The 25,149-nt window shown below is 37.8% G+C and overlaps 1 protein-coding gene across 1 annotated transcript in view; it reads right to left on the bottom strand.

Moving 5' to 3' along the window:
- Nucleotides 1-4,546: 4,546 nt before the first annotated feature.
- The window catches only part of kif18a (kinesin family member 18A), a 69,150-nt gene continuing 48,547 nt past the window's right edge, over nucleotides 4,547-25,149 (bottom strand). Inside the window, exons 14-17 of the mRNA XM_057851097.1 lie at nucleotides 12,925-13,198; nucleotides 8,697-8,789; nucleotides 6,317-6,405; nucleotides 4,547-6,202 (exon numbers count right to left, since the gene is read on the bottom strand). Of these exons, the coding sequence (XP_057707080.1) occupies nucleotides 6,087-6,202; nucleotides 6,317-6,405; nucleotides 8,697-8,789; nucleotides 12,925-13,198 (572 nt within the window). The 3' untranslated portion in view covers nucleotides 4,547-6,086. The remainder of the gene's footprint in view (nucleotides 6,203-6,316; nucleotides 6,406-8,696; nucleotides 8,790-12,924; nucleotides 13,199-25,149) is intronic.

Below are 25,149 nucleotides of genomic sequence, written 5' to 3'. Positions count from 1 at the left end.
GATTTTTTCTTGTATTTCCGACTCGAGTCAGGCATGAACTTGACGGTCTGAACATGACATGTCGCATAGAACTGGACCATTTCAAATCCAATCTGGGTCACTTTTGTATGTGGTTCAAATCAGATTTGGGCCACGTTCTTCCAGACTGTAGTGTCGGTCTGTACTGTCCAGTCTCTGAAATCGGAATTCATGCAGCAATTACGTCATCATAAAGCGAGAGAGACGCTACGGTAGCGGTGCAGCTGTGCGTTATTAGCGCCTAGCTTGCCTTGAACACTGCTTTTTAGGAAGGGTCAGACTTGACAACAGTCAAAAAAAAAAAAAAAGGGTTGAGGATAAGCCTGAGAATGATTGGTTTTCTGTCTGCACCATATAAGCAATATTTCAACATTGCTTACACGGCCGAGAGTTGGGGCAAACTGCCCGTATGTGTGTGACATGCACGGACAGCGCGTGCATGCTATCGATCCATATACTTTGAATATAAGCCTAAACTGGGATTATTTATGTCTGTTATTTGTGTCCTCTTATTAAAAAGCAAAATATGATATCCCTGGAATGACGGATGACAGCCAGCATGTGTGGTCATTTGTTTTGATGCTTCTGCGCATGCGGGTCGTCTTGCTCAGCGCGTGTCGGACTGCGAATTAGTGCGCATGCGTAATACTTGAATGGTCTCATTGGACAAAGGCAGTCTGAAAGGGCACGCCAAAAAAAGATATGATAAAAAAATCGGATTTGTGCATTAAGACCTGTAGTATGAACGCAGCCTTACAGATGCCATGAATTTAACGAGATATTATCGCATACTTACTTTGTTTCAATCCAAAAACTCCATATAGCATGTATCACTGAGTGTCAAGTCACAGCTGTGAATGGCCACAGCTGGATTTTTTTGTGATTTTATGGGTGAAACATGGTAATATAACAAGGGTCGCGTTGCAGAAATTGCAGACATCAAGGAGTGGTCGAGGTTTTGTTTTTTATAGATTTACCTTTTCAAACGTTTTTTTTTTTTTTTTTTGGATCGGTTATTCATCATCTAACATATTGGAGAAAATGCGACAGTAACAAAAAAAAAAAAAAAAAAAAAAAAAAAATATATATATATATATATATATATATATATAAGTGGTAGTTATTAGGTAGATATCCGGGACTTTTTTACAGACGCCATTTTTTTTCCATTGTGACATAATTTGTTTAAAAGTTTAAAATATGTAAGTGAATATTTTAAAGTTGTTTAAAAAAAAAAATTTTTTTTTTAAACGAAATATGGGACATCAATGAATGATTCTAAGCTAAAAACGACAGACATTTTGAATAATAAATATAATTAATTACCTTCGTTTTATGGCGGGGTTGAAACAAAAGCGGTTGCGCCACGTCTGTAAACGTGGGTTTTCAGGGTAAAACGGACAAATTAAAAATAGTTCGGGGGCTTAATGTGCCATGAATCTGCTATGGCAGCGTATAGACATATTGTTCTATCAAACAACATTTGTTTTAGCTTAAAATACAGCAGTTTCTTTTAAAGAGGAGTGCAAGAGCAGAAACTGCTTTTTTCAGTCGTCTGTGTTTTCCGCCATATATACAGTGTGGAGAACAAGTATTTGATACACTGCCAATGGGTTTTCCCATTGGCAGTGTATCAAATACTTGTTCTCCCCACTATATATATATATATATATATATATATATATATATATATATATATACACACATATACACACACACACATATATTACACAAGGGGTAATAATTTTTTACAGAAAGATATGTTATTCCAAAAACATGTTTTTCTTTTAGCCTTTTGCATGCAGCATGTCCTCAGAGTAGTATGCAGCTTTAAAGTTTTGACATTAAAAATGAAGTCAAAATATAAAGACAAACACTAACCTGTGAAGTATTAGCAAAAACGTATGAATAACCCATTATCACAATCTAATGATAGCATGCATCAAATTACCTTGTACATCTCATCATTACTTTAAAAGGGGTACTAAACGGTATCAGTGTATCATTAGTTCATTCTATATCAGTTTTAGAATCCAAAATTGGAAAATTGATACTTATTTCATTTTTTGTTTTAAAATTAAAAAATCGTAACACAAATAACAAAATAAAAAACACAAATAATAAACGTTTTGCCGTTTTGAAATTAAAATAGAATTTGAGAGAATGGAATTATGGTATTTTTGTTCGTGTTTGGTTTGTATCATTTTCGCTGTGTTGTGACCTGGAATTTGTTGACTTTTTTATTTCCTCAGGAAGGTTGGTCAGTCTCTACTGGGTGATTCCGTTGATGGGTGAATCGAGCAGCACGATAGCTAACGTTTTTACTTAAAGTTTTTGTTATGGATGGCGGATGGAAGGTGGGTTTATCTCTATTAAAAAGTTTCAAGATCTGCCCGGTTCAAGACTGACTTCATTGAAAATAAAAAAAATATTGAGCTTCAGGCAGACCCATGCGGTCCATAAGGATAGTTAGGCAAATGCTAGGGGCGTCGCAGCGTCCAAAAAGGCGCCAAGAAAAATGTTCGAAAATTATTTGATGATGGCAGTATTCAAAAAAGTATACAAGACAATAAAACAAAAAACAACAATACATATAGTAATAAGTCTTTAAATAATAATGAAATTATTTTTCTATTGCGCATTCTGCCTGTTTCACTTTCCTGTGATGCGGTAATTTCACCACAGTCTCTAATCTCACCCTCCCGCAGACCAGCGAGCTACCTGTAGGTGTTATTTTTAGCCTCAACGATTGAGCGACGTTACGATGACAACATCATGAAAAGACAAAAGCCCTCCGGGTCGCATTTTAGAAAGAAGAAGAGCATAAACGTGAAAAAGACAGGTTTGCTGTGATGAAATAAAAAACTAATTGCATAAACACGTATACTTAGCGCAATTGCAAACTAGCGGTTATTTACAAGGAGTTTAGATGACACACTGCTCAAGTTAAATTTTACTGTATCATTAGCCAGCAAATATGTTGCCTTGGGTACCAAACTGGTCAGGAACGGCCCTGCTTCCGGGTCAACATACAAACCAAAAACGAAGAGAACAAAAATACCATGCTAATTCCATTCTCTCATATTCTATGTTTAATTTCAAAACAAAATCAAAACAGGCTGTTTTCGGATTATTGATTTGAAAACGAGAAATGAAATAATTAAATGAAACTCTTATAAAACTGATTTCCCTAATTGTATCTGCTTCATGAACGTAGGATGCCCTGCTTAAAGCGCGTTATCTATATAGTTTTGTCTTTGCATTCGCTTTCTTGAGTAAATTAACTATGCAAAAGACAGGATTTAAAATGGATCGAGTAACTCGCACAAGTCGCAATACTTCTGGTTTTACTGCACTTGTCTCAAAATAAAAGCATGGATTTCAACATATGGTTTCATATTCGCAAACGATTAATACGTGCTTCATAGACAGAACCCACATGTGCCGCACTGGACAACTTGGTGCGCCGGTTGTGGCCCACAAGCATTACATTCAACACCCCGATCTATGTGCTTAGAAAACCTGCAGGAGATTATTTTAGCCAGGTGAGCCAAAAGTCCATCTGAAACAACCAAAACAAGATTGTTGTTATTGAGACCAAGTAGCAAACACTAGCACTATGTGGATGTGGAGGCTACCTGAACACCAGATTGTCAGAGACAGATGACTTAAGACAAATCACTTGGACAACGAACCAGTTATACACTATCCCTGTATGAATGTTGCTGAAGTCTGACACACACACACACACAAAATATACTTGGGCGTGCAGTCTACTTTTACTTTCGGAACAACTTTTGTTTGTCTGGGAGTCTGTGAAGTAATCAAGGGCTAATTTGTGAAAAGGATTTAGAAAGTAACTTTAAAATTGTGCACCCGGTGTACTACTTGAATTTGAATGAGCGAAAGTCACGCGCACCTTGAGTGTACCCCTTCTAAATCCTAGGACCATAACTCATTTTAAAGTGGTGTTTGAAGGTACCATTCCCATGTTAATTTTTAAAAGAGGAGGAATCTTTGTTGAAAAAATAAAACCCGATATGTGTGCAATGGCACCTTTTCCTGTTGGATGCAAAAATCAAATGTCATCCGTAGTTTTTATTGTTTTTTTTTATGACATTGCAGTATGGTTTTGACCATAAAGTGATGTTTTTGAAATAATATTTGACTCAGTTGTACTGAATAAAAGAGGCTAATAACTTTTAGTATTTTTTTTGGCACATGCTGCACTAACCATTCATTTTCTTCCCATTAAGGGCCTGTGATAGATGCACGCCACTATTCCACAATACGCTAACATGGCATCTTATCAAAGCATCATTGAAATACAGTAGTTTTTCATTTGACGTTCACAATAGCTGATTGCACTATATTTTGAGTATGCTTGTAGTACCGAATAGCTGTTTTAACTCAATTTTACTACGCCATTTAACATAAGAATGTTCAAACTACACACTTCTGTTATTTCTGTTACAACATCTCAACATGCAAAAATATTAGGTGTTGATGGAAGACAGACTCGTTAACACACTGTGAGCACAGACATAGCTGCTTTCTCTTTATTACGAGAAACTCTCAAAACATTTCTGAAATCTAAAAAAACATAGAATCATTGCAATTATTATTACAAACAACTGAGTCATGGTACATTTTGCTCCAGACCCAGAATATGCATGTTTGCACTGAACACAAATAACGATTTCTTTCGCGGATGAAAGCACGAGAACTGACAGAGTGCATTTGCAGAAATTACTCATGTAACAAAAAGTAAAGTTATAATGTAAGTTAATTTCACAGTGCTTTCAGGAAAACATTGTGGAAAAATTTTTTTCATTTAGATAGCAGTGGAAAAAAAATAGTTTAACAGTAACAGGTTATACATACGTAGCCGACAAACCAACTACCCATACCACAAATCTCCTTCCGTGGATGTTGTATAGTCAGCTAGATGTACTGTATTACATATTTTTGAATACTCAAGCGGTCTTTATAAACTCATTTGCTGCCAAAAATTCAATCCATTTTAACTGAAAATAGATTTCGATGTCTATCTCTGTCAACGGCAACCAACAGGTGAGCAGGCATACAGTTTGGGCCTTAATGGAGCGTTTTAGTAGTAATCATTTTGGAAAGAAAGTCAAGAGAAGCCACCAAATGCCCCATGACTATGTAAGCCCAAGTGTGTCACATTTTGCTGCTGGTCAGATTTTGTTTTGTTGAGGAGCCAGCTGTGGGAGTGTTCCAACATTGCACCTGCAGCTAATGCCAGCTCATCAAGAGTAGTATATAAACGAAGGCCATGCAAGAGAAGGGCGCCGAATATTCTGAGGGTCCGCGTCTGCGGAAACAAGGTTGGACCGAGAAGCAGACAATAACTGAGGGATTCAAATAAGGGTTTATTAATACGAACAAAAATAGCACGCGCGATTGCGGAAAAGTGATAACAAAAGGGGTCCGTGACAGCAAGTCGACGGGGCTCAAAAATACTAAAGGGTAACGAAAGTGATGTGCAGAGAGACAAAAAAAACAAAAAAACACTCAAACCTGCACAAGGTAGAGGACAACAAAAACCCCCCCCCACTCAAACCTGCACAAGGTAGAGGATACAAATGAGGGCAGCAGACGAACAAAAAAACAAAACACTCAGGGGTAACTACGTAATGCAATTAGCCCTTCTCTTGCATGGCCTGCGTTTATATACTATTGATGAGCTGGGATTAACTGCAGGTGCGATGTTGGAACACTCCCACAGCTGACCCTGCAACAAAACAAAATCTGACCAAGTGGATTTAAAGGATTTGAGTCTAAAATTTTGTCATAAAATGACAGCAGGAGTGTTTGGCAGGCAGTTGGTGAAAGTTTTTTTTTTTTTTTTAGCTTAGATTTAATTCACCCTCACATCTAATACGCCTGTGATATTCCGTTTTGTATTTGTATTTTTTTTTTTATTAAGAGAGCGTGTGGTCAATGTTTATGAATAATCAAGTAAAAATAAAGGAGGTTCACAGAGCCTAAAATGCTACTTGAAAATGTTTTACATGGGGGTGGGGGGCAGACATACAATGGCTTCATATCCATTTGGCCACTTGAGACTTGGGTTTGGATGGTCTAAGGAGGTTCAGATTGCCTTCAGAGATCCCTCTCACAGCTCTCTGAGGCTTGCTCTCTGCTGAACCTAATGATGCTGCAAAAACAGTTCATCAAACAACTTGTCACTTTGGTTATAATTTAGTCATTGGATGTTGACCAAAATAGCAAGCAAGCACTTATTGTGCTCTTTTCTAAACTGATGCTTTACCAGAAAATTTGGAACCCCTCACTGGCCTGGTGGAAACACAGGGAGTTTTCTTAATACGCTTCGGTGCAGAAAGGTTCTCATCCTTCTCCCTAAAAGACAACAAAGATGTATAAATCTGTTAAAAACAAAACAAAACAAAAAAAAGCTACTACTTACTATAAGTACGTTTTAAGCAAAGAAAAATGCTTTAAACTATGCCTGGAGGAATACAAAACACAAAAACAACGCTGAAAAGTATCATCCATAAAACTTTGATTTAAAGAAGACACTTATATGGCGGAAAACACTCAGGTGGCTCAAGTTCCGCTCTGCGACCCCCAATTTGGCTAAATTTTAAAATTGTCCAATATGAGTGTGTGATATGTCATTCGAAAGCCTAAAATCTCAATTTTCTGGGGGATGAAACATTTTGAACTGGAGGGCATTTAAAAAAAAAAAAAAAAAAAAAAAAAAATCAAACCCCTACACCTTAACTCGAGGTGAGAGCATGAGAGAGCATGGTTAAAGACACCATGATTTAAACGAGATATTATCGTGTACTTACCTTGTTTCAATCCAAAAACTTCATGTAGCATGTCTCACAGTGTCAAGACACAGCTTTGAATGGCCACAGCCGGACTTTTTGGGAATTTTACGGGTGAAACACGGTAATATAGCAAGGGTCGCAATACAGAAATCGCAGACACCAAGGAGTGGTTGAGATTTTCTTTTTCAAATATTTACCCTTTTTAATGTTTTTTTTTCTTCTTCAAATTTTCTTTGTTTGGATCGATTATCATCTAAAATATCGGGGGAAATGTGACAGAAAAACAAACAAACAAACAAAAAACAATTAAGCGATAGTTATGAGGTAGATATCCGTGACTTCTTTACAGACACTATTTTTTTTATTGTGATGTAATTTGTTTAAAAGTTTAAAATATGCGAGTGAATAATTTTAATAATAATACATTTTATTTTTAGAGTGCTTTTCAAACCACACAAAGACGCTTCACAACAGACATGGAATCACAGTACGATAAAAAAGATTAAAAGGATAAAAGATTTGAAACAATAAAAAGAAGTACAGATATGACAGAGCTAGGGGTTATGGTGGGTAAGATAGAGTGAACAGGTGTGTTTTCAGTCTGGATTTGAAAAGTGATAGGGTAGAAATGCTGCGAAGATCTGGGGGCAGGGAGTTCCAGAGCTGGGGGGCACATTGACTAAAAGCTCTGGAACCAAAGATGGAGAGGCGGACACGGGGGAGAATAGTGGTAGGGCAAAGTGGACGTGTTGGAATGTTTAAACGGAGTAGATTGCATAGGTAGGGAGGGGCCATGCCATGGAGTGTTTTGAAAGTGATGATTAGGATTTTGTAATTGATTCTTTGTTTGACGGGAAGCCAGTGAAGTTGACGGAGGATAGGGGTGATGTGGTGTGTTGTGGGGGTTCGAGTGATGAGGTGTGCTGCTGAGTTCATTTTTTTTTTTTTTTTTTTTTTTAAACTAAATATTAGACATTAATTAATGATTCAAAGCTAAAAATGAGAGACATTTCGAATAATAAATATAATTACTTACCTTTTTATGGCTGGGTTAAAACAAAAGCGGTTGCGCGACATCTGTAAACGGGGGTTTCCAGGGTAAAACGGACAAATTAAAAATTGTTTGGGAGCTTAATGCGCCATGAATGTGCTATGGCAGCATATAGACATATTGTTCTATCAAACACAACAGTTCTTTTGGCTTACATCAGTTTTTTTTTTTTTTTTTAAGAGGGGTGCAAGAGCAGAAACTGCTTTTTAAGCCTTGTCTGTGTTTTCCGCCATACACTGATCCACCATTCTGAAAACTACATTCTGCAACGTGACAGTATTTGATACTCTGTGTGGTAACAAAGACACTGTTCTGGGCTTATTTTTCAAGTTGCTGTCTAGTTAAGGCTTCAATGCGGACACCTGTAATATAATTAATTAGCATCACTGATATGATGGCAGCTTAGTGCCTTAAATTTCAACATGGAGCAACAAAGCAGTTTGATGCAATACAATATTAGGCTTTATATTCATTCATCCAGGCGAAGGTACTGTATACTATGGTTCAAGAGAGTAGAAAGGAGTCTCATTTAATCTTTTTAATGATAATTGCACTCATTGATTTCTAGGATTCAGTGAGAATAGCTGATCTTGACTCTCCTGGTCTTTGTTGATTTAAGTGTTGTCAAACCCTACAAATGTCTACAAATAACATGTACTGTAACCTTGTAAGATTTAAAGAGGCTATAATGGGTAAATCATCCTTCAGCTTGTTAGCCTTTGGGGTGTATCCTCGCCATCTACTAAAGAGCAACCTTCGTCTCAACACACTGAGTGAAAAAGTGATGATTAAAAAACAATTACCGGTTGTGTTTCCGCTTTCCTTCCGCAGCTGACGTCATGCCCATGTACGTAGGATTGGGTGGTCTTGTTTCTTGTAAGGCAGAAGTCTGGTGTCTGCATACAGAGGTACCTGTTAAGTTCACTGTCTTTCTCATGGAATTCATTGTATTCACACCCACTGTCCTATTGAACAACAAAATAATTAATGTGGAACTGTTGAATATTCTACTTCTAAAAACTGTGAGAGGTGTGTCTCGTGTGTAAGTCGTACTCAATAAGGTTATTTAGAATTTAGTATAAAGGCAGAATTTTTTGTAGACCTCTTGTGCAACTGGGTATGCATAATCCTTTGGTGTTATACTCCTAATCTGTACTAAATTCAATGTTACAAAACACTTTTTAAGGCCATGTTAAAAACAGATTTGCTCCAAATATTTAGCTTCTTCACCAGCCCACACAAAATCTTTCATGTTCTCTTGCAATGAAGAAAACAACACAATGGTCTAAAATGATTAGTGACCAAGTCTATCAAATTCTTTTCCAGTTCTGTGATTTTCCTTTGAATTAATATTCATATTACAATATTTATATTTATTATATTTATATTTTGATCTTAAAATGGCACTTTTCTCTTTTTTTTTTTTTATTTATATGAGTTGGAAGTCCCCAGAATATACATTTCAAAGTCATTTTAGATGGTCCTGTTCTTTGCCTTTCTGTAAAATCCCAATTCTCATTCATATTTTTCATATAATTCACATATAATTCTCATTCGATCAAATTTGAATATTCAATATTTAAATATCAACTAGTTTCTCTGATTGTTCGTCGGTGGGTGTTGGCGGTGTGTATGGTGACTCAGGTTAGGCATCGAGCACTGATGGGACACGGTTCTAACACTCTGATGGTCCCGGAACCATTCGAATTTTAAAATTTCGATTCAATGTTTCGATGCCGTGACCGCTGAGAGGAAAAAAATTTCTGCCGAAAACCACGAAGAAGAAACCACAAAAGAAGCGCGTGTTTGTGCAGTAAGCCTGAACGATATATCGTTTAAACATTGCCATCGCGACGTGCGCATGCGCGATAGTCCCAACGCAAGACCGTGCAATAGTTTATAATTTTTTTTTCAATCCACAAGCCTTTGTTCTGCTCTATTCGCTAGCACAGCCTCACTCACCCCCTCTTCCAGCTCTCAGTCACTGTGGCACTTGCTTGTTAAAGATAACGATGTCTTTGCCAAAGAAACGGACTTCACACAGGCAGCAATCTGTCAATAATCGTTTAACTTGTTAAACAGTTTCTGCAAGGAAGCGCAGGCTGGAATGAATGTGTGTGTGGAGACGTTCGACACATATAAATAAACGCCAGAAGTGATCATGAGGAGTTTGTAATTTCTACATGTCACTCCAAGAGTCACAGCCAAGTTAGGTAAACAGAAGCATTAAATAAAGCCAAGCATTTTTCTACTACAGTACTTTATTCTTGTTTAAAAATGATTCGGTGGGACAGTTATATTTAAAACTCATCATAATTATGACACCTAAAGTGCTTAAAAAACATTTATTAAAATATATAATAATACAGTATATAATATATATACATTTTTACAATTCATACTTTGGGGAAAAAAAAGTGAGAAAAAAACATGTCTTATATGTATCTTTTTCCCAATCCTAAATCTGAATAAATACATTGAGCACACAAACAAATTGAAAAAAAAATTGGGGGAGGGGGGCAGGGGGGCTGCGCTACTTCGCGGTTTTTCACTTATCGTGGCGGGTTTTGGTCCCTATTAGCTGTGAAAAATGATGGAATACTGTACACTGTGGTCATGGTGAGTCATCCAAAGTCCTTCCAAACAGCTTTCAAGTCATCTAGTGATTTTAATTTAAAAAAAAATATATATATATATAATTTTAAAATATCTCAATATATCGCAAACCCCCCCAAAAATCGCAGCAATAGTTTTTTCTAATATCGTTCAAGCCTATTGTGCAGTGCAACTTGATTACAACCATGGACATGGTGCAGCGGTGCTCAAAAGTTTGGCTCAACTTTACAAAAAAAAAAAAAAAAAAAGTCCAGTCAGCTCAGTGCAACATTTGCAACACAACTATATCATGTAAAGGTGGCTGCACGACCAGTATAATTAAACACCTTCGGCTTCATGGAGTACAAGTGCCGAGCAGCATAGCGGAGTGCCGCGCCAGTCCTCTAACCAGTGAGAAAGGTAAGTAAAACAATAAATTACGTCTGTCTTCTGCTGTTCCCGCGATCCGACCCCGGATTAAGCAGTAGCTGATGGATGGATGGAAAATAGTAAGTAAAAATAAGTAATAATAGTAATATTAAGTAAAGTAATAATAAGTACGAGAATAAGTCCTATTATTAAGCCGGGCTATATATCCTGTATATATAACTAGATGCGAAATGACAGAGTCGGCAGCGTTAGCACATGTATTGAGGACGAGATCCAAAGTGACAGACTCGCTGGCATTAGCAAACAGCCGCCGTCTTAAAGCAATAGACGCCTCCGTTAAAATCAACAGTATTAAGATCTTCAAATTATAATCAATAGAAGAATTGATACTAATGCTTCGTCACAGCTCCCAGCTAAGGTACATGTATGGCAAAAGAATATGTGTAAATGTTTTCTCTGTGAGCTTTTGAAAAATAAACATCTTTGTGAAAGTGCACTCCTGTGGAAAGAAACTTCATCACATTCAAGTTCAAAGACTAATATTTATATACAAGTTAAAAAATAGCCCTGTGAAGTTCATATAATTCATAAATTTCATGTTATTTATATTAATAATAAATAATAATAAAAATAATTAATAATAAAATAATAATTATAAATTCATATAATTAAAAAAAAAACATCCAGAAGTTAAGACATTAACATAAATACATTTTAAACATTAGATTTTTTTGACGCTGCCTCTTTTTTGTGTGTGTATTTTTATTTTACCCTGCCTCAAAAGAATCGAATCGAGAATCGTTCAGAACCGGAATCGAAACATGGAATCGGAATTGGAACCAGAATTGTTCAATTTCAAACTATGCCCAACCCTAATGGTGACTATGACACATCGTAGACACGGACTACAATCGTTCTTCAACGAGAACAAGCTTCGCAACTTCAAAATTTACAAACCTAAAATATTAATTCACTTGAAACTCCAGCTTCAGCGGGTTTACGTGCTCCCAGAGAAGCATATTTCAATCAGGAGGCAAGCTACAGCAGGGATTTCTTGGTTCTAAAATGCTTTGATGTCCTTCTTTGCTCCCTAAATAAAACATTCACTCGTTAACAACAAAAAACTCAAACGATGCGTCAAGATAAAAAGATCGATGTAGAACCAGGCGAGAAGGCAGACTTTTAGCAGAGAGCAAGCTAAGCAGAGTGCCTCTTGGCTTGCTCGACGGTGAAAAATTGCAGTTGGTGGAGATGGAGAGTGGGGCGGGGGGTGGTGTCAATCGAGAACCAGGCAAGGGGGCCGACTAATGCCTACGTCTAGCAAAGTGCCTCTCTGCTGAATGGACAGTGAACAGTGGCAGTGAGGGAGTTGAAGTTGCGGAAATAAAAATGACAAAGATACGAATTTGCTGTGTGACAAAAGTATTTTACTAAATCACAGCAAATGGACATGTATTGTGTACGTATGCTGTTACACGATACACTGCATAGTGTACTGTATAGCATACAGTATTTTTTCACTGTACCCTTGTTGCGGCTCTCTTTAGAAACCGGCAATGGCCAACCAGCTTGTCCGGCTCCTCGATGCTCTCGATATTTGTGCGTGTGGAGGAAGAACGATATGGGCAGGTACTTGCACAACAAGGTACAGTGTGACGTCACACCGTGACCAATTTAAAAGACAATGTGAACGAATTCATTTACAAAAAAAAGCACACGGATAATACATTTCAACCAGAGGACACTCCCCATTTCGACTTATGCGTGAAGCGGTTTAAAATATTGGAAAAAGACTTCATTCAGTGTTTCAATAAGGTCCACACTGGAACTGGACTGTCTATACAACTCAAAATGTAAGTCATGATATAATATCAAATGTTCTCCTCAGCTTGATCAATTAAATTGTTTTGATGTTAACATTTATTTATGGGTGTATTTTGTATATATGATCTGATATTCATTTAATTGGAGAGGGCTTCATCAACAGTATGTTTGCTAGTTAATATAGGTATAAAATATTAAGGAAAAAGAATCAAATTTTCATACCGTTTGTTAAGCATCTGGTTGGCTTCATTGGCACTGACAGGATTGATTACTTCGGTCTGAGATGTTGGTTGAGCTTCAAAAGTCAAGTTAAGATCCATGCCAGTGGGGAAACCAAACCGTAAATCTCTTTGTGCAGCTTCTGGTGTGTAGTGCAGAGGAAAAGTACCCTCCTCAAAATCTTGAGGGATAGGCTTTGGGTTTTGTGGTGGCAGCAATCTTGAGAGATTTCTTCGAGCGCATCTTGGAGCAAGTAAATCATCTTGATTTTTGCTACCTAAAAACCCAAGCAAATAATCACAATGAGAAGGAATAACATCTACTTTTATACAAAAAAAATTTGAAAACCAAATGTAGAGTGTCAAAACATTCAAATTCAAAGTAAAATTGTCTGCCAGTGATATTCATTTGCAGTGAAAGTGTAATTATTGGCTAAAAAATTTGAATGCAAACACAGTACTTCATTGAAATGCCTGAAGTATGTTTATTGAAGCACACAAATAGAAAATATCTCCAGAAGTGCCTGAATTTCCGAGACTCAGAAACATCTATTATAAAGTTGAATAAAAGGTTAAATAAATAACTCTGAAAATTTTCCATTGAAAAGAAAGCCCTGATGACCTCATTTAAGTACTGTATCCTTGAGCAAGATACGTGGGGTATGTTGCTTCTGGTGCTGCGTCACTACTAGGCAGATGAGGATATAGTGTGAAGCGCTTTGAGGGCCTTAAAAAGGTGGAATTTTATTTCCCTAATATCGGCCGGTTGGATCAAAAAAGACAAGTACAGATATACCCCAAATTTCCAAATAGGGGGGCCGATAATCGGTCTATCTCTAGTGTGTGCATATATTAGGGATGGAAATTTCGACTAATTTCCCAGTCGACTAGTCTCTAGGCTAGAAAAGTCGCAATTTAATATCAATATTAAATAAAAAGCAAACGACAACAAAAAGCAGTGACCCCAGTGAGTACACGTGGTACAAATAATGAATTACTATTATGATTTACTCGCCCCCATCTGAAATTAAAGAGGAACAAATAAGAATGGGGTCAGAGGCCAAGTATTACATCAGATGATGAAGACTATTACACTCATGGCATTTTCTGTAGAGTTCACTGAGTGATGTTGAAACTCAAGTGGAAAACGAGCAGAACACAAAAATGTCGGTCAATTTACAAAATGCCTATGACCTAAACGTATATTTTAATGTAGTAATGTTTACCAAATAGGAGTCCCAGAAAGTTTTCAGAGTGAAGTGATTAAATAAGCATTAAATAGCACATTTCTCTTGCAGTGGAGTTATTCCTTGCAATAAATGGCAGCAGAGTGCCTTCCATCACATATTTTTGGCTTGTAGGGGATTAATACATGCATGAGTTGCTATTTCTGGTGGAGGCAGCACTGAATTAGGGTCGCCTGGTTGCTGCTGCCTGTTTTTTATAGTGCGCCTTTTCTGGTTGGTGGAGCTGGGGAATTTACGTCTGCTGACGTTTTTTCCTGCCCTGCTGTGGATCTGCATTTTCATGAATGAAGCTCAGGAGGGATTGGGAGTGTTCAGTGGAAGACATAAAAAAACAAAAACATTTACGACTGGAAGGGAAAAGCAGAATAGAGGGCTCAATCAGATACAGAGATGTGATGTAATGTGTAAAAGTAAATGATGAGAGCTTTCAGATACACATAGCAAAAAACAAGAATAAAAAGTGTTGACATACTTTAATCCTCTTTTTATCACCTTCAAAGTGACAACTTTCGTATACGTTCCTATTTATAGCCTGCTAGGCAAAGTGTCAATTTCTCCCTCCAAAACCAGTCCCTCTTGAAATATGACATTTGATTGGCTCAGCAAATTGTTGGGAGGAGCTACTTCTCATATTATGCTGCAGTGTCTATCATTTGGGCTTAAGAAGGGGTAGGGGGACTGACATAGCAGCATCCGAGTGAGGGCAGAACTGAATAGTCCTCAAAAGACTCATGTCTTTTAAGATTGGAAGTCTAGTGGAGCTGATGATAGCGTGCGTATTTTGCATTGTTATACCTATAATGTGAACACTACAAGCATGTGACAGAGATATTAGGATATATAGGAAGGGTTTGAGAGAGTCAAGTGAGTCAGTGAATGACTAATTGCGAGGGATGCAAAGAGTTATGATTTCGTTAGAGAGATGAAACTGGATGAATGTTCCCCATAATGGAACGTGGAGTGATTAACAGTTATATAAGGGCTGCACTGTACAATATATACTGTATTTTGATGACAACATTACATTGAAATTGACTCGCAAGAACTTTTAAAGTCCCTTAAATGGCTTGTATGGAGATTGGGAAAATAATTTCATTTTAACCACACCGAATTGAAAACAAAACTACATTTTATAACTATAATTAAATATGGAGTACTTAAATGTGCTGTGTAAATGAACCTGTTTGATTATTTTTGAAATACTTAATAGAAAAAGATGAAATGGTTTAATGAATACAAATGAAGAGTCAAGAGTTGAGAGATCCTTTCTTAAGCCAGACATGGCCTCTCCAAATTAAAGTGCCTATCACAGCAAAAAGTTTATTTCTCTTTGCTCCTGAATGAAATGGACCGATTGGATGTGCGTGGAAGCGATCGATTTATATATTCAATTTTTTTGAATCCCGCACCATGGAAATGAATATCTTCCCTTTTGAGGAGGAATGCGAATGTGACGTCACCCGGGTCGGCATCTCACAATCAGAGGCGTCGCGTCCCATTAGGCAAACCAGGTGTGAGATGTGCTTTAATGCTTTTGCACAATAACAGTATTAACAATATTCACAATAATAGTAAATGCAATAATGTGTGTTTAAAACTAGGTGTTATGATTGTTTTCTCTATTCACTTATGCTTTTTAGTGTTTACAAAATGGAAAGAGTAAAGTTTGTTTTCAGTAAATGTCACCATAATGTTTCATTCTGGTTTCTGTTCTCAGTAAATGATACAATCTCGATAAAACAAAACTTACGCATGTGCAATGAATGCTCTCCAACTCCTTAATAAAAGGCTGGCGCTTCTCAGGGGAGGGTTTAGATAAGCTTGTTGCAGCCACACGGGCTGCATCAATCTTTCTCCTGACGGCCGTCAGTGTTAAAAGCTTTATTTTCATCTCAAGTCTGATTCTCTCTCCGCCCTCCTCTAGGTCTTTATTATTTTGCTAGATACAAGTAAGTTTAGACCCAACACCAGGCAACTGCCTAGGGCCCCCAGCCAGTAGGGGCCAACAGATTTAGCACATGCATCTTTACTGCACTGTCACAGTGACAAGTGTAGGGAGTGTATCAATACCATGGAATCATTTGGCAGATTATCTAACAATTCTGTTATCAATCCCAATGAGCACTAAACATGTCACCTAGATTATACGTGTTTAAGAAAGTCCAATCAGCTATTAATACCACATGATTGTTTAAAGAGTGACTCAACAGGTACTCTGGTAAGTCCTTGCTGAGTTGTTTTACGTTGATTTTCGCATTATTCATGTGACTAAAGAAATGGTGATTTTTCCAAAAAAGTCTTTTAATGGGTCTATCGTATTCCTCGTTGAATACTCTATAAGAAAAATATAACATATATGCATCTAAAATAATCCTAAACAATCTTATTAGCAAATTTAACTCATTTTGGTCGGAAGTCCACCAGTCAGTGGTTTTTATAGAATAATTTCAATTTGGTGGGTCGTAGGGCCAATCTGACTACTGATTTCACACAAAGGTATATACCTCCGCATCCAATGGTGGTATTTTTGTGTTGCTACTCTTTCTTCTATTGCTCCAAGTCCAACTGTCCCCCTTACTTGCACACGCTCGAAGGGCCCCATTTTGCTGGTTGCCTGGGGCCCCCAGGGACCCTTGCTATGCCTCTGCTCACAATACAGCAATGCTTTATAGCATGCAGATGGACAGCGGATTTAGCTGATTTTGCAGATTAATTTGTTTATTTTTCGCATCGCGCCAGCAAAATGTGCTGCAGAGTTTTGTTGCTGCACCAGGGAGAGGCGTATGAACCTTTTTGGGTTTCAAAAACCCCCACCACGAGATTGGCCAAAACAAGTCCAACAACTATTGGACCTACGAGGAAGTGAGTAAACCATCGTGTTTTGTATTATGTCAAATACTGGGATCATGGCATACGTTTTAATACGGAGGTGGCTTGCATTTTGTGGCTGACAATGCTCCTTGTCCACAGAGAACTCCACTCGGTCGACGAACGGCGGCTTGTCGCACACCCCCATCGGTCCTCTTCGTGTGCCCGCCGGGAGAGCACTATACTCGGCGTATACTCGTACGGTTCTCCATACCGTCCAGACTTCTAGTCCCCTCGGCCCTCTGCTATCCTCGGGTTGGGCTCGGGCAGCTACACCCTCTTCCAACGTTGGCCGGTTTGTCCGGCGTTCATTCTCCAGCTGCTTCCCCGGCAAACGGGCTCTCCTGCCCGCAGCAGGGAAACGACAAGCTGTAACTTGCTCGCCGCTGTGGGGAGTTGCGGTTCAGTGAAGACAATCGACAACCCCGCCTCAGTGTTATGTTCCGGGGTAGTTTTGTGTGATTCTTCGCTCTGAAAGGTGAGAATAAGGCTTTGAAACGCCGCTCGGTCCGGGTTAGCATGTCGGCCAGCTGTCCCGCCTCCTGGTTTGTTTCCGCTCTCCAAAGCTGGGGCAGGGAAATGACAAAAGCCGGACTAACTCCGGTGGCATAAAATTTCGTTCGGGAGGTGCAAGAAGTCGATAGTTTTGACTATTATGGAGTAATTTTGCCAAGTTGAATTGAATAAATGCATTTTGAATATTTCATATTTGATTTAGCACAAGACTGTTATTTGTCATGACTATACCATTTATTTAGCAATTAGGGAAAAATACTTAGAATATCCTATAAAAATATTGATTAGAGAGATTAAAACAATGACATTTTGCTGCTCTCTTCGTTGCATTTTCCTCGTTCTGAATAATTCCCCCTCATTGGGCTGAATTCTAAATCAGATGAAATTGTGAGCCTGCAGATGTCATCCTCCAGCTGGGGATGCTACAGCGCTATAATGACAGGCAGGGTTAAACGGCAGATAAAAAAAGCTAATGTTTCATCATCTGCGCTTTGCTAAAGTGTTGTACAGTATATAGTCGAATAGTCTCAAAATATGATTCTAATTCACATAGTAATACTTTTTAAGATGTTCTTTATGCTGTTGCAGGAACTTTAAAGACTTGCTTCTGTAAAAGTTGGTCATGACGAAAAACGTGAGTCCCAGGATTACAACAGTTGATAAAGTAAAAGTTGGTCATGACCTTATGACAATAGAAAAACGTGAGTCCCAGGATTACAACAGTTGATAAACACTGCTGTAGCCTAGTATCTATGGGACCGTATTCTAAACATTTACAGGCAGCCATTTAAAAATAAAAATAAAAAAAAGTTTTTCATATTAAAATTTCTTACAGAAAACAGATTCATACTTCTTTTCGAGAGGGAACATCATAGAAGTATTTTTCCTTGCTATGCACCACAAAAAAAAAACCCATCAGCCGCCAACAAGCGAATATAATGGCAAATAACATGTCTTTTGCAATACATCAAACTAATTTTAAAAATGGTTTGAAAATAAATGCTACACGTGTGCTTTCAGAGACTATATAGTAACAAACAGAAAACATTCTCAACTTTCATACAAGTGGGTTGTGCCTTTGAACAATACAAAAATGTGGGTCCATGGTGACGACAGTTTGGAAGCACTGGTCTAAACTATTCCATGTGACACTCATGGTTTTATTTCACTTAAACCAAATAGAAATAAATCTTCCCATTTGGAAGTCCTGTACACCATTTATTCTGAAAGTGAATTAAGTAGGCTATTTCTTGTTGGTACACGAAAGATCTGAGCACAAGTAGTATTAGGTTTTTTGTAATATACAATTGAATTGAAACTTGAAAAACAATTTGTTTTGAAACATTTTGCTTCACATTTTCAAATAAATGGTGTAGGGATGTCCCGATCGCCTATTTTTGCACCCGAGTCAGAGTCACACGATTTTGAGAATGTGTTACAGTACTGTACTTTTTACAGAGAGAGAAGTGGGCGGCGCAGAACGTCTGCAACGGCCGGATGCTCACTCATCGAACTAATTTCACTGTCATCTGCGAAAGCTGGTGTCAATGACTAATATAGCTATCCTGACCCTGATCCTTTTTACAGTACTTTCTTTTCCGCTTTTTCCAGGTGTTGCGGAGTATGAAATAGTCCTGCACAATATATTGTTTGAACATCGCAATGTGCGCATGCGCAAACACACATAACAGAATGTGCAATTGTTTTTTTTTTTCTTTTCTTTTTTAAACATGTAAACTTTTGTCTTACTTCATAAAAGCAGCAACTGTGCAGATTCTGGATCCCTTTTATATACAGTAAGCCTGGACTAAAACGGCATTATATAAATTAGGGACATCTCCGGCATGGTCACGTGATCGGAAATCGGGTTAAAAGGATCCGGTTTTTAATTTAAAGAAATATATTCATGTTTTCTGCTTCATGCATGTATAGCGCACAGCCTCTCACCTACCTCTACCTCATGCTAGGCAGTGCAACCAAACTGTTTTTCTTGGTCACCAGTGCAGCTGGCGATACTTAATATTAACGATTGACAGGTTTGTAGCTTTGATCTGGCTCTACTATCAAGGGTAGAAAGGTGTTAATTAGTGCTGCAACGATTAATCGATTTAACTCGAGTATTCGATTAGAAAAAAAGATTCAAATTAAATTTTGCTGCTTTGAGTATTCGTTTATTTAAAGTGGCGGTGTAATGGTTTGTTTTTGAAAGTGTTTGCATTTAGTTTTATTGATTTGGGTGGAAACACTGCCCTCTAGTCTGCCTCATTTTACAAGGCCAAATCCAGCTGCTCCCTGTTAAGACCAACATAAGCTAGGTTTTTGTTTGAGTTAATGTGTTTTAATGCATTCGTAATTTAGTTTAGAGGTATATTTAGCCAATTTTTGTGGTAATATGTGTCTGAACCATTTGTTAAGAGCATTGTTAAAAAAAAATGTTTTTCTAGCATTTCAGCTAGTGGAAGTTTGCTTTGTAAGTTAGCCAATTGTTCTTTTGTTGTACATAAGTAGATCCTTATTTATTTCTTTTTTTATACCGTTTGAGGCCCAGCTCAGGTATTTTAGTTTTTTCACGTTTATCCGATTATTCGATTAGTCGAACTAACTAGTTCATTGATCAATCCACTACTAAAATAATCGATAGCTGCAGCCCTAGTGTGTTATCAAGCGTAATGAAATTTTTAGGTAAGAAATAAGATTTTTTTAATATGATTTTATAAGATTTAAGATTTATAAGAAGTTTTTTAGTAAAAACAGTAAAAAGTTTTTTGTTCTAGTCACTTCTGAGATGCAATTGTTGGCTGTTTTCAACAATGTACATCGAAAATAAAGACATTGATTGACTGAAAATGGTTCAATATTAGATGAAATGTCTTGTTTTCTTATGTATATTTATAATTGCTCCCTACCTAAAAACAAAATGTTTTATCCGATTAATCGATACAATTTTCAGTCGAATACTCGATTACTAAAATATTCGATAGCTGCAGCCCTAGTGTTAATCATCATTAAACTTGCAGTCCAGTCTGAAGGGGCCGTTTACATGGTGACTCTCCGAGAATACGAACAATTTCAAATTTGCATTTGCGTCTCCATTTGAACAATGTCGCAATTCCGCATGAAAACTATGTAGTATTCATGCCAGGCCCTAGGGGGCAGTGCAGATTTACTGGGCGACAGAGAATGATGCACTTTGACCCCACCAAGCTCCCTCAGCCCGGAAAACAATATGCCCTCCCACTCGAAGCAATGTCATTATTCTTTTGTTCAAAAAGGCACAAAAATTTAAAAGTTCAACATATTTAATTTAAAAATATTATTAAAACAGTAAATTAACCCATTTCAACCCACCGGTCACAATAGTGACCAGAAAACAATAATATTTTTTTAAATTATTTTTTTCTTTATTATTGATTACTGAAAGGGGCAACCCGGTTTGGTAGTTTGCATGTCTGGGGAAAATTCGGGATAAAATGGGTTAAAGCCGACATTCCGCCATATTTGCTGTTTTTAATGTTTAGTAGCACCGCTGCGCACGCCCCAATGTGACGTGTACGAGTGCTGACGTTAACAGTGCTGTCTCGCGCCGCAGGAGCCTTTGATATGCATGCCGAGGAAGCCTCCCTCAACCCCCAATCGGATTCTTCCACTTTGGAGGCAGGATTCAGAATTTTTCGTCTTCGCCGACACCATATGCACGCGAGGCAAGTCCGCAACTCAGTCATTGCGTCTTTGTGTCGCAGAGTCGCCATGTAGACTGCCCCCAAAGTGTGCTGTGCCAACTCATTAATTGTGTAAGTGAGAGGCTGTTCTCTGCAGCGTGAGCATCAAAGTTTTGTGGTGGTGCACCTTAAGAAAAAAGTTAGGTGCAACCAATGCAAAAAGTAAGTGTGGAGCCTTGGCAATATATATTGCAATGTTAATTTTTTCTAATATCGTTTAGGCCCATCTCAAACAGAGCTATTCAAGTTTTCTGGTGAAAATTCTTCTAGTTTTAATATCGCAATATGTCGCAAAACCCCAAAACATCGCAATGATAGTTTTTTTTTCCACCCAATATCGTTCAGGCTTAGTATAAAATATATATTTTTTTGTATCCTTTAGCAAAGCCATTGTATTTCTAGATTATTTTGTTACTATTTGACCGTTAAAAAGTAAAAAAATAAAATAAAATAAAATAAATTTGGCCTGAATGATATTGGATGCGCCAATTATATATATATATATATATTTAAAGTGAACCAGGCGCACCCACATTTTTCATTGCATCACCTTTAATGCCATACTTTTAATCACTCTCCATAACATTCATATCATTCATATGAGTGAGTCCACTCAAATTAACTCACGGTTTTGACGCTCTCTCTGCTGAGAACAGCTTCTAGACAATGAAGATTGACTAAACGATGATTAACACAATTGTGCCTTACATCGAAGAGCTACAGAGCCTTCACCCGCCAGAACAAAGCTACATCCTGTTAACTTCGCTAACTTTAGCAAGCAAGCTCTAGCTGCACTAGTGCTGACCAAGAAAAGCAGCAGGAGGGAGAGTAAGAGAGTAGAAATACAAAATGAAATAACAAACCCGATCCTTTTCACTCGATTCCGATCCTCTGAAAAATGGCACGATCGGCCCAATTTCCGATCACGTGATCGGATAGGGAAATCGCTAAAATGGTGTAATATTGCCCAAATCATACCACAGAACTTTTTACTACAATCCTAAAGCACAATGTTAAAGGATATGTAAAGGGATTTCCGTGGTTTGTAGTAAATAGATTAAATGTTTTTAGACAAGTGCTGAAAACACACTAAGCCTGAAATCAATTTAATAATGATGTGTTGAGATGCAGCGTTAACTGAAAAGGTGAAACATTTATTTATTTTTTTTAGCGTGACCGCACTTGGGCTTGGGGTGGAACTTCCCATAAGTGTTTCGTGTTATTTGAGCCACAAACTTTTTTTTTTTTAACCCTCCTTTTTTAACCTATCCTGTTCGGCTATAGGGCTCCAAATCTTCTATTGTCTTGACTCATGAGTTGAAGACAAACTTTTTTTTTTTGCATAATATACTTGCTATCAATACCCAAAAAAAATAAATGAATTAAAAAAAATATATATATATATATATATATATACACAGGGGTGCACATAAGTGGTCCGCATGCGTGCATGCGTACTGGACGTAGACAAACGCGCTGGCCCTCAACGGCTTAGATACGCTTTTGCATACCGATGGCTGACCACTGTATTTGCGGCGGACACGAGAAAATAACTTCTCAAAATGTCGAAGAGGCAGGCCACACTGAGTAATTACTTCCGTGTTCCCCCACCCCCGTCAAAAGACAGACGACAGAGACGTCACCGGAGCTACCGAAAAAGAGGACTTTTGCTGAAAAGTGGCAACAGGATGCACCATGGCTAGAAGCAAATGATGCTCGCACGGAAATGCGGTACAAAATGTGCCATGAGAATCCCAATGTCGCCGATAAGAGCAGCGCATTTTATGTTGGGTCAAAGAATTTCAGCCATCCAAACTTTGAAAAGCACGAAAAAACAGAGCGCATGTGGCAATTACGCAAAATATCGATGTCAAACAGGACCCCACTCGCCCTATGGACAAGTGGCGGAATAAAGGTAATGAACAGCGAAATGCACTGACAAACGTGTTTTTGCTCGCATTTTACAAAGCTAAACATGCACGTTCAATGAGGTCTTATGAGGAGGACATCCCACTTTTAAAAAGGCTTGGAGTTAATGTGGGAGCCGCATAATGCCCTTTATTTTGAATAGGTGCTTTTTATTTCTTTACATTTCACTTCAAAGTAATGGCAATTTTGTTGTGCCAGTTGATTTTAATCAAGCATTAATTGTTAATATAATTAAAGTTAATTGGCTCTAAGTGAAGCTTGTCATAAATTTATCGCATCAGGCGGGTCTGCTCTCAAGCTCAATGAGGACCAAGTCACATCTCCAGGTCCTCCTCTGAGAACCTGGGCAAAAAAATTATGTGCACCCCTGTAAATATATATATATATATATAGTCAAAAATCTCGGTTCGGTACGTACCTCGGTTTTGAGGTCACGGTTCGGTTCATTTTCGGTACAGTAAGAAAACAAAATGCAAAATATAAATGTGCTAGTTCTTCATTACACACTTTTGTGCTTTCAACAATCGGAACATTAGCCTATACAAAGCTAGAATTCTGCTCAAAAATAGAAAATACAATATTCTGAAATGTAGATATTTTGAAAAACAAAACAAAAATAACATCGGCACACTTTTTCTTTAAAAAAAATATCTGATGTGCAAAATTGAACAGTTGCAACTAGAGCTGGGAATCTTTGGGCACCTAACGATTCGATTACGATTCAGAGACTCCGATTCGATTATAAAACGATTATTGATGCACCCCCCTCCTTTTTTTTCTCTCTCTCTCTTTTTTTTTATGTTTTGTACATTAATTCCAAAATTGTTCAAAAATACTCTCAGGCTAAACCACACTGCTATTTCAGTATCAAGTTAACATATAGCAGTAAACAAATATACAAAAATAACATTAAATAAAAAACTCCATGCTCGAAATACGACGACAATGGCAGCACCGCAGACGAATGCACGGCGGATTTTCTTGTGTGACAAATCAACACAGGTTTCAGAAAAGGTTGGTACAGGTGGTGAAACAAGGAAAAAGTTGACGCTTACCTTCTAAATTAAGATGCAAATGACAGAAAAATATGAGCGTAGGGTGGGCATCCGTGAAATGGCTCAACAATACATCTCCACGGTCCTCCTCCGACCATCGTTCGCCAGTCTTTATAAGTTAAGCTGACAATTCTTATTGTGGTAACATCTCCAGAGAAATCGCCAGCTTCGCCACGTTTTCATCATTTCTTTCACAACTTATTCAACACAAAACGCCTGCTGTCTGCCGCAATTGACGATGTTCTCAAGAAAGCATTGAAAGCGAAAGTAAACTTTCACCCGCTCCCCTCCCTCTTTGTCACGTCAGCGCCGCGGTGCCTTCAGGTACAGAAAAAAACGTCCGCCTTATTAGAACCCGTTTCGTTACACTATTACAGGAATTATTATTATTATTACATTATTAATCCGATTGTTATTTATTATTTATTTGTTTTGCTATATGTAATTGCCATTTGTAATAGTACCAGCAGTATTTTTTAAGGATTTAGTGCAGGTTTTTGGGCTGTGGAACGAATTAATGGAATTATAATGTATTCCTATGGGAAAATCCTGCTCGACATACGACCATTTCGACTTACAAACAAGCTCCTGGAACGGATTAACTTCGTATGTAGAGGTACCACTGTATATTTATTTATAATGCGCGCAAAGTGTGTGTAGTGCACACATAAATGTGGCCTTCTTCCTTACTCATCCTCTAGCCCAGGGGTCCCAACCTATTCCACAAAGGCCCACTGTGGGTGCAGGATTTCATTCCTACCAAACAAGATGACAACACTTTTTTCCCAATCTGGTGTTTTACAAGTGCAATCAGTTGACTGCAGTCAGGTGTGGCTTGTTTTAGCAGAAGCCTCATTGGTTCAACTGTCTCTGCTGGATCGGCTGGAACAAAATC

This window comes from Corythoichthys intestinalis, chromosome 1 (genome assembly GCF_030265065.1).
Source record: "Corythoichthys intestinalis isolate RoL2023-P3 chromosome 1, ASM3026506v1, whole genome shotgun sequence".
In the NCBI taxonomy this organism is placed as follows: Eukaryota; Metazoa; Chordata; class Actinopteri; order Syngnathiformes; family Syngnathidae; genus Corythoichthys; species Corythoichthys intestinalis.
This window is presented reverse-complemented; position numbering and strand designations above follow the sequence as displayed.